The 15,200-nt window shown below is 51.6% G+C and overlaps 1 protein-coding gene across 4 annotated transcripts in view; it reads left to right on the plus strand.

Annotated features, from left to right (window-relative positions):
- The window catches only part of appl2 (adaptor protein, phosphotyrosine interaction, PH domain and leucine zipper containing 2), a 127,708-nt gene that overhangs the window by 32,752 nt on the left and 79,756 nt on the right, over positions 1-15,200 (plus strand). For all 4 annotated transcript variants that reach the window (XM_086009817.1, XM_086009820.1, XM_086009819.1 and 1 more), the window contains one exon: positions 11,189-11,247. In XM_086009817.1, coding sequence (XP_085865943.1) covers positions 11,189-11,247 — 59 coding nt within the window. The remainder of the gene's footprint in view (positions 1-11,188; positions 11,248-15,200) is intronic.

The following is a 15,200-nucleotide window of genomic DNA, read 5'->3' on the forward strand; positions in this document are numbered from 1 at the left end:
CCTACCTCCCCCCAGAACTGGTTCCAATGTCCCAGGAATTTGAATCCCTCCCCTTTGCACCATTCCTCTAGCCACGTATTCATCTGAAATATCCTTCTATTTCTACTCTGACTAGCACGTGGCACTGATAGCAATCCTGAGATTACGACCTTTGAGGTCCTATTTTTAAATTTACCTCCTAACTCCCTATATTCAGCTTTTAGGACCTCATCCCGTTTTTTACCTATATCGTTGGTACCTATATTCACCACGACAACTGGCTGTTCACCCTCCCCCTCCAGAATGCCCTGCAACCGCTCCGCGACATCCTTGACCTTTGCACCAGGGAGGCAACATACCATCCTGGCGTCTCGTTTGCGGCCGCAGAAACGCCTATCTATTCCCCTTACAATAGAATCCCCTATCACTATAGCTCTCCCGCTTTTTTTCCTCCCGTCCTGTGCAGCAGGACCACCCATGGTGCCAGGAAGTTGGCTGCTGCTGCCTTCCCCTAATAAGCCATGCCCCTCAGCAATATCCAAAGTGGTATATCTATTTGAAAGGGCGATGGCCACAGGGGACCCCTGCACTACCTGCCTGCGCCTACTACTCTGCCTGGTGGTCACCCATTCCCTTCCTGCCTGTGCAGCCTTTACCTGCGGTGTGACCAACTCCCTAAACGTGTTATCCACGATGTGCTCAGCATCGCGAATGCTCCAGTATGTATCCATTTGCAGCTCCAGCACCGCAATGCAGTCTGTCAGTAGCTGAAGCTGGATACACTTCCCGCACACATGGTTGTCAGGGACACAGGAAATTTCCCACTTAGTGCAGGAGGAGCATGCCATGGGGCCGAGCTGTGCTGCCATGACTTACCCTTTAATTAATTCAAATTAAATTAAATCAAATCAATACCACTAATTACACGACAATTAAATGATATACTCAAGGGCCCTTGTTTACCAGCACTCCCCGCTACACAACAGAGACCCGAGAAACTATAAATCACAAAAATTTAGTTTGGAAGAAAGAGAGAAATACTCACCAACCAATCACTTACCTGCTTTCTGGTGATGTCACACTTCGATTACTTTTTACATCTCCTCTCACTGACTCTGTGCCTCTCGCAGGTCCGCCGCTCAGCTCTGGTCCCAGGCCTCCCCTCCGCGCTCTCTTTATCCTCCTCTCGCTGACTCTGTGCCTCTCGCAGGTCCGCCGCTCAGCTCTGGTCCCAGGCCTCCTCTCCGCGCTCTCTTTATCCTCCTCTCGCTGACTCTGTGCCTCTCGCATGTCCGCCGCTCAGCTCTGGTCCCAGGCCTCCTCTCCGCGCTCTCTTTATCCTCCTCTCACTGACTCTGTGCCTCTCGCAGGTCCGCCGCTCAGCTCTGGTCCCAGGCCTCCTCTCCGCGCTCTCTTTATCCTCCTCTCGCTGACTCTGTGCCTCTCGCATGTCCGCCGCTCAGCTCTGGTCCCAGGCCTCCTCTCCGCGCTCTCTTTATCCTCCTCTCGCTGACACTGTGCCTCTCGCAGGTCCGCCGCTCAGCTCTGGTCCCAGGCCTCCTCTCCGCGCTCTCTTTATCCTCCTCTCGCTGACTCTGTGCCTCTCGCAGGTCTGCCGCTCAGCTCCGATGTAGATCAATGAGGCGAGACCCAGCAGTATTGTTTTATTTACAGTAAAATTTAGGATACTTCAGAGGTACATCAAACCTTACTTTCTACACGGGGCTGATGTGTCCTCAGGATGAGTGTGTGAAAGGCATTGTGTAATCTCACCCTATTGGCAGTGACAGTAACTCACCACCTTAAGGTCTCCATGTGAAAAGTGATTGCCTGTGTATAAAAGTTATGCAGCCCATCAGATTTGTATGGGATGCTTCAGTATAATCTGAGCACCCAGTGCTCTGGGACAGAAAACATTGTCCAGGTTATTATTATAAAGTAGATTTATAATAATAACTGTGGAAGTCTTTGGTCTTCCAATAGAATAGAATTCTGATACAAATGACACACTTCTTTTGGATCCCAATTTTCTAAACATATTTTACTTATTGCCTATATAAAAAGTAAAGATACTAAGGTTTAGAAATTGGTAAATTAGGGGCCTAACACCTCTAAAGGTTCCCTTTAAAAAGTTGGTCACCGATGAGCAGAGCTGTATTTCTTAAGCAGTGCTCTTCAGCTTTTTGCTCAGTGTGTCAGTTTAACCTCCACTAAACAATGTCAACCACATTTCATTGTCCAGCATCACAGACATTCCTCTTCAGCTATTGGAATGAGAAAAGTGGGGTCGGACGGTAAATTATTGCCCCTCTGCCCAGTACTTACCTCCTCTGCACTTATTCGATGTGTGTTCCTGGAGCACTGGTCTCCAGTGGCTCTTTGGATAGGAATGTGCCAGGGATCCCATATTGGTCAGGTGTGTGATTCTAAATGCGGCAACCTGTGATTTTCTTCTAAATGTAGAAATACTGACATTTTAGGACCTCACATAAAACCACTAGACTTGGCTACATATTTATTAATAAAAACTACTGTTCAATTTCAGTAGCAATGCTGCAATGAGGTGCATGTTGTGTCAGCATCCTACAAAAAGTGTATTCGTTGGCCTGCTCGCCACTGAGATTGCTGCACTGTATTTCACAAGGGCACAGCCTTCCTGCTACTTTGGCAGAAATGGTTTGTGATGAAATAACTTATTAGTTAAAATCTCTGCTGGTATGAGTCTCTGGATTTTTTTAAACTGCACAATGTCTACACAAGTTAAACAGACTGTGCTGTAAAGAAAATCCATTGCATTGGTAAGACCTCTGTAAAAGATGTGCTTAATCCATTTACACTGGAAGGCTGGCTGAAAAACAGCAATCATGCAGAGTACCACTTGCACACCAAGGTTTCCAGGTTATTATTTTTTAATGAGACCCTCATCAACTTCTCGTTTTTCTGAGTGCTATTTTTATGGTTTATGGGAGATGGGGGAAGGTGTCTGAAGCAGAAAACACTCGCACCAGCTGAAGGTACAACATTGCGCAGCCACTATGAACTATATCCTCGAGGCAGGTACGAAATACCAACTCTGAGCTCTGGATGTGTCCGGCTTCTCCCATGGACCACAGCATCCGAGTGCCAAGGCAGCCCAGGATACTGGGTCTCCACGGGTGGGGACATGTCTCGAGTACTGACATTCCTTAACAGGTGAAAGAAAACCAGTTCCGTTTTATCAACTGCTTTGTTGGAAGTATTTCCCTTATCAATCCTTCTTTAACAGTATATTTGTCCCTCCTTCCCACCATATATTTATATATTACCTCAAATTAATGGAACATTTTTCATACGTGACCTTTTTGTGATGTGATCTATGTAGATTTCTGTACTGGTGATTAATCCAGAAATGTACACTTTGGGCAGGATTTTCATTCAGGAGTTGGGTTGGAGGCGAGACTACAACTTTCGGGGTTGTAGTCCCGCCTCCATCGAGATGCGGCCAATCCACGCGATTTTAACTTGATTGATCTTGTTGAGCCCGCCCAGCGGGCTCAGCAGGCCAATTAAGGGCCACCTGGCAACAGGTGACGTCACAGATTGAAATTCCATCTGTCAAGAGATTTTGACAAATGAAATATCAGCGTTTCACAGCTGTTTGAAGCTGTCAAACACTGACCGCCTTACTTCTAACTTGAGTCCTTCTCCACAGACTCAGTTAGAAATCTCTCCTGCACAGAAAGCTGCAAGCTGTCACTTTTGACAGATCGCAGCCATTCTGCTTTCTGTGCCGGTGAGATGAGGGACTCCCCGAACCTAAAGGAAGGAAGGCTGAAAAGGTAATTTACACTTCTTTAATCACTTTAGATACACCAAACACACTTACCTTTGCACTCATGCACACATCACTCACCTGAACACCGGACATCTCGACCCCTCCAAGTCCTTCAACCCGACGGCCCGACTCCTCCTACTTGGCGTGGTTTGGAGCCATTGAGAATCCCACAGTTCAAGCTTTAAAATAGGGATTAGGCTAAAAACTGCCTGTTAATTGGCACTAATCCCTTCCCGCCTCGGGTAGGCGGGTGCGGGGCGGGTACCCGCCTCCTTTGGAACTGGCATGGAGGCAGGTTGGGGGCGGGATGGGGTCGGGACCCCCGATTTCAGGATTTTAACACCCCACACGCCTCCAATCCCGACTCCGCGGCCCAATGAAAATCGAGCCCTTTGTGTCTGTGCCCCAGCTGTAGAAACGGGGGCTGATACTGTGTGATTATGGGATGTTCCATTGTTATCCTCTGTACTGAGGTCCCAGCTTTACCTGCAGCATAAGGCTGAAGTCAGAGCTCGGGCTCAGTGATTGCTTTTATCACCCTGCTGCTGGTGAACTGATAAAAGATTACATTAAAATTCTCATCTCCGCCTCACTCAAAGAGGACCATGATTCATCCCTCTTGACAGACAAAGCAGCACATGTGCGATGTGTGTGCGTTATTTTTTTGTGATTGTACTGTGGGGAAAAATGTTCATATTCTTTTGATGGTTTGTGTTGATTTCCTTAAAGAAATAGTTGTGTAAATTCGCTGATGCCACCCTGTAAGGGAGCAGCGATCAGAGAGAGGGTTTCAATATCATGGCGCCAAAACTCCACACTCCCCTTGAGGGTTGATCAACCCCCCCCGGGATTGCAGGACCATCGAACGTGCCTCAGTGCTCTTAAAGATGAAGTTGTGGCGTACCGATCACAGAAAGGACACAATCCGCTTTCCGGTCCGTAGACTATAAATCAGGCGTCATGCCTTTAAGAAGGATCGCACCTTTAAGAAACTCGATCTACAACATAGTTAAGCCCAGAGCGGGGCAGGAGCAGTCGAAGCTGTGCACTGATGAAAGGCAGTCGTACTTTGTGTAGTCTCTGACTCCATTTTGTGTTCAGCAGGCAGCCTCAACAATTAAACCTTTTCTGTTGAACCTCTCCGAGTTCAGTATTTTTTGCTAGGAGTACGTAGACTCCTACATTGGTGACCCCGACGCTCAGGACGACTCCTAAGCGTAACCATGGCTGACACAAATGCAGTTTCTGTGAAGCTGCCGGAGTTCTGGGAGAACCTGGCCACCGCCTGGTTCCTTCAAGCCGAATCGCAATTCCGACTCCGCGGCATCACCGCCGACGCAACGATGTACGACTACCTCCTCGCCTCCCTGGGCAGCTCCACAATCACGAAAGTCTGGACAACACTACAAAACCCTCCGGAGGAAGGCAAGTACGCACATCTCAAGGCCGCGCTCATTAAAAAATTCACAGCCTCCCAATTCGTGCGCAACTGCCACCTCCTCGACCTCCCGGGCCTCGGTGACTCCACGCCGTCAGACTTGCTCTCACACGTGCTTGCTCTGACCGACGAGAAACCGCCCGGCTCCCTCTTCCGCATGCTCTTTATCCACCAACTACCTCCCAGCATCCGCCTGGCGATCGTGGCGTCCAGCCTCACGGACCTCGAGGCCCTGGCCGACGAAGCCGATAAGCTCCTGTCCGCCAGCTCCAACCACGCCGTCACCCCCGACCTGGCCTCCGCAGCGTCGGCGCGCGCTCCACCCTCTATCGCGCGGCCACACAGCTCGGCCACGAGGCCCCCCAGGCCCCCACGTCCCCCAAGCCCTCCGACCCAGGGCTACTGCTACTTCCATACCCGGTTCGGCGCACGGGCACGCCGCTGCAGCCATCCCTGCACATTTCCAACCGCCCCCACACCGGCCTACACGATGGCCGTGGGGCAAGCAGGCACGCTGCTGTATGTTACGGACAGCGCCTCCAGACGCCGTTTCCTATGCGACACGGGCGCGCAGCGCAGCATCATCCCCGCGTCCGCCCTCGAGATCCAGCGAGGCGGCCGCGGCCCTGCGCTGGCTGCCGCCAATGGCACCGACATCCGAACAAACGGCACCGACATCCGAACGTACAGCACCCGCACCGTCACCATCGACCTCGCAGGCCGCCGCTACTACTGGGAGTTTATCACCGCCATGGTGCTCTCCCCGGTGCGGATTTCCTGTGCTCCCACGGCCTGTTGGTCGACATGCCTCGGCGCCGCCTCGTGGACATGAACACCATGTCACCTATCCCGGGCGCCATGGGCCCCCCCCCCCCCCAACCCGCCGAAATGGCGTGGCAGTGCCGCGCCCGCTCAACGGACGACGACTCAGCACTCCTGGCTGAGTTCCCAGCCCTCACCAACCCAACCTTCTCCGCGAAGGTTGCTAAGCACGGGGTAGAACACTTCATCCCCACCACAGGCCCACCGGTGTATGCCCACGCCCGCAGGCTGGACCCGGCCAAGCTGGAGATCGCGCGGGCCGAGTTCGCCACAATGGAACAGCTCGGCATCATCCGCCGCTCCAACAGCCCCTGGGCCTCCCCACTCCACATCGTCACCAAACCCGACGGGATGGCGCCCCTGCGGGGACTACCGGCGCCTAAACGACGCCACCACGCCGGATCGGTACCCCATACCGCACATTCAAGACTTCTCGGCTAGACTGGCCGGCCGCTCAGTCGTCTCCAAAGTCGACCTGGTGCGCGGTTACCATCAGGTGCCAGTCCACCCCACGGACGTTCCCAAGACGGCCATAATCACCCCTTTTGGGCTATTCGAGTTCCTCCGAATGCCCTTCGGCCTCAAAAACGCGGCCCAGGCCTTCCAGCAGCTCATGGACTCGGTCCTCCGGGACCTGAAGTTCCTCTTTGTCTACCTGGATGACATCCTGGTAGCTAGTTCCTCCAAGCAGGAACACATCGAGCACCTCCGCACCCTGTTCCAGCGGCTCAGTGAGCACGGGCTCATCATCAGCCCAGCCAAGTGCCAATTCGGCCTCAGCAGGATCGAATTCCTCGGCCACCACATCACGCAGGACGGAGCCATTCCCCTGCCCGCCAAGGTGCAAGCCGTCCAGCAGTTCCCCCGGCCTACCGCCATCAAAGGCCTCCAGGAGTTCTTGGGGATGATCAACTTTTACAACCGCTTCATTCCCGGAGCGGCCTCCCTCATGCGGCCCCTATACGAAGCCCTCCGGGGTAAGAAAGACAGAATGGCGATCGAGTGGTCGGCGGACATGTTGACCACTTTCGAATCGACCAAAAAGGCGCTCGCTGACGCCATCATGCTCGCTCACCCACAGCCCAACACCAGGGTGGCCCTCGCCACGGACGCCTCCGACCACGCGGTCGGCGCCGTGTACGAACAGTGGGTCGACGGGACCTGGCAACCGCTGGCCTTTTTCAGCCGCCAACTGCGCCCCCCGGAGGCCAAATACAGCGCCTTTGACCGCGAGCTCCTCGCACTGTACCTGGCAGTCCACCATTTTAGATTTCTTCTGGAGGGCCGCCCCTTCACCGCGTTTGTCGACCACAAACCCCTGACATTCGCGATGGCGAAATCTGCGGACCCGTGGTCAGCCAGGCAACAACGCCAGCTCGCCGCGGTGTCCGAATTCACCACGGACATCCGGCACGTCTCCGGTCGAGACAACGTGGTGGCCGACTGCCTATCCCGCCCCGCCGTCCACCTGGCAGTGGACTATGCTCAACTGGCAGCGGAGCAACGCACCGACCCCGATCTGCTCTCCGCGCCCACAACCCTCCCAGGGCTGCGACTGACCGACGTCGCCTGCGGCCCGTCCGCCGTCACAGTCAAATGCGACACCTCCTTGGCGCAACCCCGCCCCGTAGTCCCGGCGCCCTGGCGAAAATGGGTGTTCGACATCGTCCACGGCCTCTCACACCCCGGCACCCGCGCGTCCATTAGACTGGTGGCCAACCGATTTGTCTGGCGCGGCCTGCGCAAAGATGTGCGCGTCTGGTCCAGATCCTGCATAGCTTGCCAGCGTGCCAAAATCCACCAGCACGTCAAAGCCCCACTCGAGTTCACCGTGCCAGAAAGAAGGTTCAACCACGTCCACATCGACCTCGTCGGCCCCCTGCCGCCATCACAAGGTCACACGCACCTGCTGACAATCGTGGACCGTACCACCCGCTGGCCCGAGGCCATTCCACTGACATCCACCATCACCGCCGACATCGTGAGGGCGTTCATCGGTACCTGGGTCGCTCGGTTCAGCGTCCCCTCCGACGTGACATCGGATAGAGGCCCGCAGTTCACCTCTGATCTGTGGGCCGCCATCGCCCGAAACCTCAGGGTGGCCGTTCACTGCACCACGGCTTACCACCCCCAAGCCAACGAACTGTGCGAGCGATTCCACAGGTCCACGACGGCGTCCCTCCGCGCCAGCCTCGAGGACGAGGCTTGGATCGACCGCCTCCCGTGGGTGCTACTCGGCCTATGCTCCACGGTCAAGGAAGACCTGCAAGCCTCGGCGGCGGAACTCGTGTACGGCCAGCTGTTGCGCGTACCCGGAGAGCTCCTGCCCACCGCCACGACCCCCTGGTCGGCTGACCAGCAACGCCGCGCTTTTGCCAACCGAGCACAACAGTTCGCTCCGGTACCCACCGGCCGGCACGGCGAACCAGCAACCCGCGTACCACCTAGCCTGCACATGGCCAAATTTGTTTTCGTGCGCCATGACGCCCACCGAGGACCTCTACGGCCCCCATACGACGGACCCTACAAGGTACTCCAGACGGGGAACAAGTTCTTCCTCCTCGAAGTGGGCGGCAGAACTGACAAGGTGTCGGTCGACCGGCTCAAGCTAGCGCACCTAGAGCCCGACGAACCCGTTCAAGTGGGCCAACCCCCACCGCGGGGCAGACCGCCTAAGAGCCCGACGCGTCCGACCGCCCCCGCTCCCGACACCAACCGCCAAGAGCCGTTCCGGCCGTGCCATCAAGCCGCCACGTCGGTTCATACACTCCCTACTAGCGGATTCTGGGGGGAGCTGTGTGGCGTACCGATCACAGAACGGACACAATCCGCTTTCCGGTCCGTAGACTATAAATCAGGCGTCATGCCTTTAAGAAGGATCACACCTTTAAGAAACTCGATCTGCAACATAGTTAAGCCCAGAGCGGGGGAGGAGCAGTCGAAGCTGTGCACTGATGAAAGACAGTCGTACTTTGTGTAGTCTCTGACTCCATTTTGTGTTCAACATGCAGTCTCAACAATTAAACCTTTTCTGTTGAACCTCTCCGAGTTCAGTATTTTTTGCTAGGAGTACGTAGACTCCTACAAAGTAAAGGCAGGGGAGGTGTTTGGTATCTAAACTATTCCTCACACACACATTAGTTTTAAAGTAATATTCATGGAAGGCACTTCCTGCCTGGTAGGAGATACCTTAATAGAATTTATCTGGATTTGAAAAAACAAAAAAATGTTCTAAGTGTACAGAAACTAGCAAGAGCGTATTTTGCCTGTGCCAAGTATCGAGGGTTCTGCACATGAAAGTTTGCAGCATTTCTTTCAGTACCGGTTTGATCACAGCAAGTTGTAAGCAGGAATTCTGCTAACTATATCCATCCTTGGGCAATTTCCTCCACTCCTGGGAATCCAGAATATGCATGGTGCTGTCTGTAAAATAAATGTGTCATTAATCAGTGATTATATGGTTCCTTCTGCTACACAAACTGCAGGTTCCATTTACATGGATAAGGGCGAATGTGGCAGCAATAGCACTGAATATTGTCACTGTGTGAAGAACATCCTGGGAGTACGCTATGTTTTGTAAAACTTTAGGTTGCAGCTATGCTATTCAATAACGCAGGAAAATTGCAGAGAAAAGTTATGTCCCTCAGACTGTAACTTGACCTCACGTACCACTGGTTTTGTAGACATTTCTTTCTCTGAAGATGAATCCAGCTTTCAATGCTAACAGCATAACTGTATAAAAACAAACCAACTTGCGTTTATTTATCACCTTTCATGTCCACACGACCTCCCAAAGTGCTTCACAGCAAATTAATTACTTTTGAAATGAAGTCACTTTTGTGATATAAGCAGCCAATTTGCACAGAGCTAGTTCTTATAACAGCAATGGGATTCATTTTATAAAAGTACTTCATGGGCCCTGGAAGTTCTTGAGCTCGTAAAAGATACGATATAACTGCAGATCGATCCTTCCAGACTTTTTCTATGTTAAAGGCGCTATATGAATGCAAATTGTTTGTTAACCTGCTGAGCAATGATACAAAATGTGACCATTTGGACAGCTTGTGAGGTGAGGGGTCAGACGGAATTTCTCTTCTGGGTAATGTTGCTTTAGTTTCAGTACACAGATCGATGCCAAAGTGAATTGGATTGTCTGTTAATTAATAGATCCAAGAGGTTTTGCTGTGATCTCTGAATGGCAATGGCTTGTTCATTGCAAGGGTAAAGTTAACGTCGTAAAACGTTCCAAGGCGCTTCACAGGAGTATTAAAAGACAAAAAATTTGACACTGAGCCACGTAAGGAGAAATTGGGGCAGATGACCAAAAGCTTGGTCAATGAGGTAGGTTTTAAGGAGCGTCTTAAAGGAGGAGAGAGAGGTAGAGGGGCGGCGAGGTTTAGGCAGGGAATTCCGGAGCTTAGGCAAAATACCACAACTGCTGGAAATCTGAAATATAAGCAGAAAAAGCTGGAAACACAGCGGGTCAGTCAGCATCTGTGGAGAGAACAGGCCATCGACACTGCAGGTGAAGCCTGAAACATTGAACAGGCCATCGACACTGCAGGTGAAGCCTGAAACATTGAACAGGCCATCGACACTGCAGGCTTGGGTTCTGAAACGTTGAACAGGCCATCGACACTGCAGGTGAAGCCTGAAACATTGGACAGGCCATCGACACTGCAGGTTTGGGTTCTGAAGCCTGAAACATTGAACAGGCCATCGACACTGCAGGTTTGGGGTTCTGAAGCCTGAAACATTGAACAGGCCATCGACACTGCAGGTTTGGGGTTCTGAAGCCTGAAACATTGAACAGGCCATCGACACTGCAGGCTTGGGTTCTGAAGCCTGAAACATTGAACAGGCCATCGACACTGCAGGCTTGGGTTTTGAAGCCTGAAACGTTGACTCCGAAACCACCTCCTCCTCCGATGCTGACTGACCCGCTGTGTGTTTCCAGCTTTTTCTCTGTTTGTTTCTCTAATGTTTAAGTCGTTTCTTGTGTAAGAATTCAAAATAAATCTGTCACTAACTGATCATTAAGTGGAGAAACCTGAATATTCCATCCTAACAATGTTTGGTATTTTTTTTAAATAATTCAATGCCTGAAATAAATTGCTGGTATCTATTTTCTGCAGAACATGATGCAGCAATGGCGAAATACAGCAAGCTACCCAAGAGAAGAGAAAATGAAAAGGTACAGGGGGAATTACACACCATGGGGGTGAAGTTTCACTTGGGCATCCTGTGAAAGGAGCAGAATCGCCTGAGCAGCATGTTATGTTGCAGTCAGTGGAATGGATATCAGGCGGGGAGTATAACTAGCAGTCCATACAATACCGCTACCGCTCGAGACTAATTTCTACCCCCTCAACTTCACATTCTTTGTACAGATTTTATACAGCTTAATTAATGGACCCGAGTCCATCACTTCTATTAACACATTTTTCTCCCTGCTTTTTTCTACTTTTCTCTTTACCCCTCCTAGACCCCGCTCTCCTTTCATTTCTCCCCTCTTGGGTTCTCTGCCCTCCCAAATTCCTAGCCCAACCCTTCAGCACTCCTCGACCTTACTACTCTTCTGCTGCAGTCCCAGGCTTGGCTCCGTTTGAGAGAAGCCTACAGCTTCACTCTGTGCCTCTCTTGGCATCCTCCAAAGGGCCCATTGAGGTACTCATCACTGCCTCCTTACTAGCATCAACCCAAACTGCCACGTCCTACTCTCTCGCCCACCTTCCCGCCCAGCACCCCCACTGGGGGCTTATCTTTCCTATCTCGTTCTCATCCCACTCACCCCTCCCAATGCTGACCCTGTAGACTCTGCCAGTGGATCAGCGATCACCGCCCCGCTTCGCATCTCGCTCCAGAATCTTCGTTCACTTGTGAACAAGGCCTTTGCCATCCATGAGCTTATAGTGGATGATTGCATCAACATCATGGCCTTGATGGGAACCTGGTTGAAGGGTGATGACACCTTCCCCCTAAATGAAGCTTCCCCACCTGCTAAACCTTCCACCACTTGCCCCGCCCAGACTGCCGTGGTGGCGGCATGGCTCTCATCACACAATCACACCTTGATCTGTCCCCCTACTCTGGCACTTTCTCCTGACCATCTCACCCTGTAGCACCCCTCTCGCCTCTCATTTAACCTCCTCGTTCCCGACTGCTCACCCAAGCACCATGCCAATTTTCTCAACGAAATATCTTCACTGCTTTCCTCCCTCAGCCTCTGTACCGAGCGACGTCACATCCTCGGTGATTTCAACTTCCATCTCAACTCATCATGCTCTCTCTCCTCTGAGTTCACTGCCCTTCTATCATCCCTTAATCTCTCCCTCCATATAAACTCCCCACCCGTATTTATGGCCACCCCCTTGACCTTGCCATCTCTCAACATTCAGACTTGGACAACATTCAGGCTTGGGCTGATAAGCGGCAAGTAACATTCGCGCCACTCAAGTGCCAGGCGATGATTATTTCCAGCAAGCGAGAGTCTAACCACTGCTCCTTGACATTCAATGGCATTACTATCGCCGAATCCCCCACCATCAACATCCTGGGGGTCACCATTAACCAGAAACTTAACTGGACCAGCCATATAAATACTGTGGCAACAAGAGCAGGTCAGAGGCTGGGTATTCTGCAGCGAGTGTCTCACCTCCTGACTCCCCAAAGCCTTTCCACCATTTACAAGGCACAAGTCAGGAGTGTGATGGAATACTCTCCACTTGCCTGGATGAGTGTAGCTCCAACAACACTCAGGAAGCTCAACACCATCCAGGTCACAGCAGCCCGCTTGATTGGCACCCCCTCCACCACCTTAAACATTCACTCCCTCCTCATACCATGTCTGCAGTGTGTACCATCTACAAAATGCTACGGCTTCTTCGACAGAACCTCCCAAACCTGCGACTTCTACCTCCTAGAAGGACAAGGGCAGCAGATGCATGGGAACACCACCACCTCCAAGTCACACACCATCCTGACTTGGAAATATATTGCCGTTCCTTCATCGTCACTGGGTCAAAATCCAGGAACTCCCTCACATTACTGCGGGAGTACCTTCACCACACGGACTGCAGCGGTTCAAGAAGGCAGCTCACCACCACCTTCTCGAGGACAATGAGGGATGGGCAATAAATGCTGGCCTTGCCAGTGATGCCCACATCCCAGGAACAAATTAAAAAAAAAAACGTGGCCTCACTGATGCACTATCAATTGCTACAAAAGACTGGAAATTGAGAAAGCAATAAACAGGCTTTTATTACCAAAGAACAGAGCATGCCTCTTGTGGTTGCCTGGTATCCAAAAGGGCCGGGGGCTGCCGAGCAGCGACCTTTATACCCAGCCATGAGGGTGGAGCCAGGGGCGGAGTCAGCTGAGGCATGCACAGACAAGTACAACAATATGCAAGAGTGAACAACAGTACTAACAGTGAACAACAATACTAACAGTGGTTTACCACACTCACTACACCCATCGTGTCAATCACAGATATGGCCATCTCTGATCACTTCCTTCCATCGCTCTCCATACACATTCCCCCTTTCCCCTCCCAGCCCTACTTCCTTCTGTGACTGCCCCTGGAAAAAAAACTCTCATTTCGCTTACAACTGCACTTTCAAAATCCCAACTATCCAGCCTTTGGCCCTCCATTCACCATGGCATTTCTGCAGCAACCATCTGCTTAACCACACCCTCGCTTCCATCTTTGATACCCTAGTCTCCATTAAAACCATTACTCTCTCTCACCCTGGCCGGTCCCCCGGTACGGCTTTCAACTCTGCTCCCTTACGTCCGAGAGTAACAGACTTGAACATACATGATGGGCAACTAGTTTACGCATTCACTGCCAGATTTGGTTTGGCCACATAAAGCACTATCGGGTCCTGCTCTCGTCTACAAAAACTGCTCACTATTCCATGATATTGCTGGAATGCGAAGATAGCCCCCGGCTTTTCTGTACTGCAAACCATCTTCTTAAACCCCTCTCCCCTGTCTCCTCCATCCTTACCTCCAACCAGTGTGAGGAGTTCAGGAGACCATCCATTTAGCTCCGCCGCCTCTGCCGCTTCCCTGCCTTCCGCACCACCACTGGGCTAAACTTCCTCTAAGGTTCCCCCCTGCCTTCGCTCTGAACCCGCATCTTTCTCTCATTTCTCTCCTATCTCCCCCTCATGCCCTCTCTGAGTTCATCTTGTCCATGAGATCCACCTCCTGCTTCCTCGACCCTATTTCCACTAAACTGCTGACTACCCAACTTCCCTTCCTGGTCCCCACGTTAGCTGATATTGTTAACAGTTCTCTCTCTTACTGTCCCTCACCCCTTCAAATCTGTCGTCATCAACCCTCTCCTCAAAATCCCACTCTTGACCCTCTGTCCTTGCAAACCCCATCTCAAACCTCCCTTTCCTCTCCAAAGTCCTTGAACGTATTGTCGCCTCCCAAATCTGTGCCCATCTTTCCCTGAACTCCATGTTTGAAACCCTCCAATCAGATTTCCGCCCCGCCACAGTACTGAAATGGCTCTTATCAAAGTCACAGATGACATCCTATGTGACTGTACCATGGTAAACTATCCCTCCTCGTCCAGAGAATCGCCTGCAATGGCTTCTCCTCCTCCTCCGCACTGTTACCTCTGGTCTCCCCCAAGTATCTATCCTTTCTATTTCTCATCTACGTGCTGCCTCTTGGCAACATCATCAAAAACACAGCATCAGTTTCCGCATGTACGCTGACAACACCCGGCTCTACCTCACCACCACCTCTCTCGACCCCTCCACAGTCTCTAAATTGTCCGACATCCAGTACTGGATGAGCAGAAATTTTCTCCAACTAAATTATTTTAATGCAAGGAGTCTTGCAAATAAGGTGGATGAACTGAAGTTGTTGTTGAACACATGGGAGTACGATATTGTTGCTTTCACGGAGACATGGTTGAGGGAGGGTCAGGACTGGCAGCTCAATATTCCGGGGTATAGAATCTTCAGGCGAGACAGAGGGGGGTGTAAAAGGGGAGGGGGTGTTGCAATATTAATTAAGGAGGCAATTACTGCAGTAAGGAGGGATGATATATTAGCAGGTTCCTCTAATGAGACCATATGGGTAGAACTTAAAAACAAAAAGGGGGCAAGCACTTTGCTGGGAGTG

This window comes from Somniosus microcephalus, chromosome 17 (genome assembly GCF_052327205.1).
Source record: "Somniosus microcephalus isolate GS21.2 chromosome 17, FLI_Smic_1.0, whole genome shotgun sequence".
Lineage (NCBI taxonomy): Eukaryota > Metazoa > Chordata > Chondrichthyes > Squaliformes > Somniosidae > Somniosus > Somniosus microcephalus.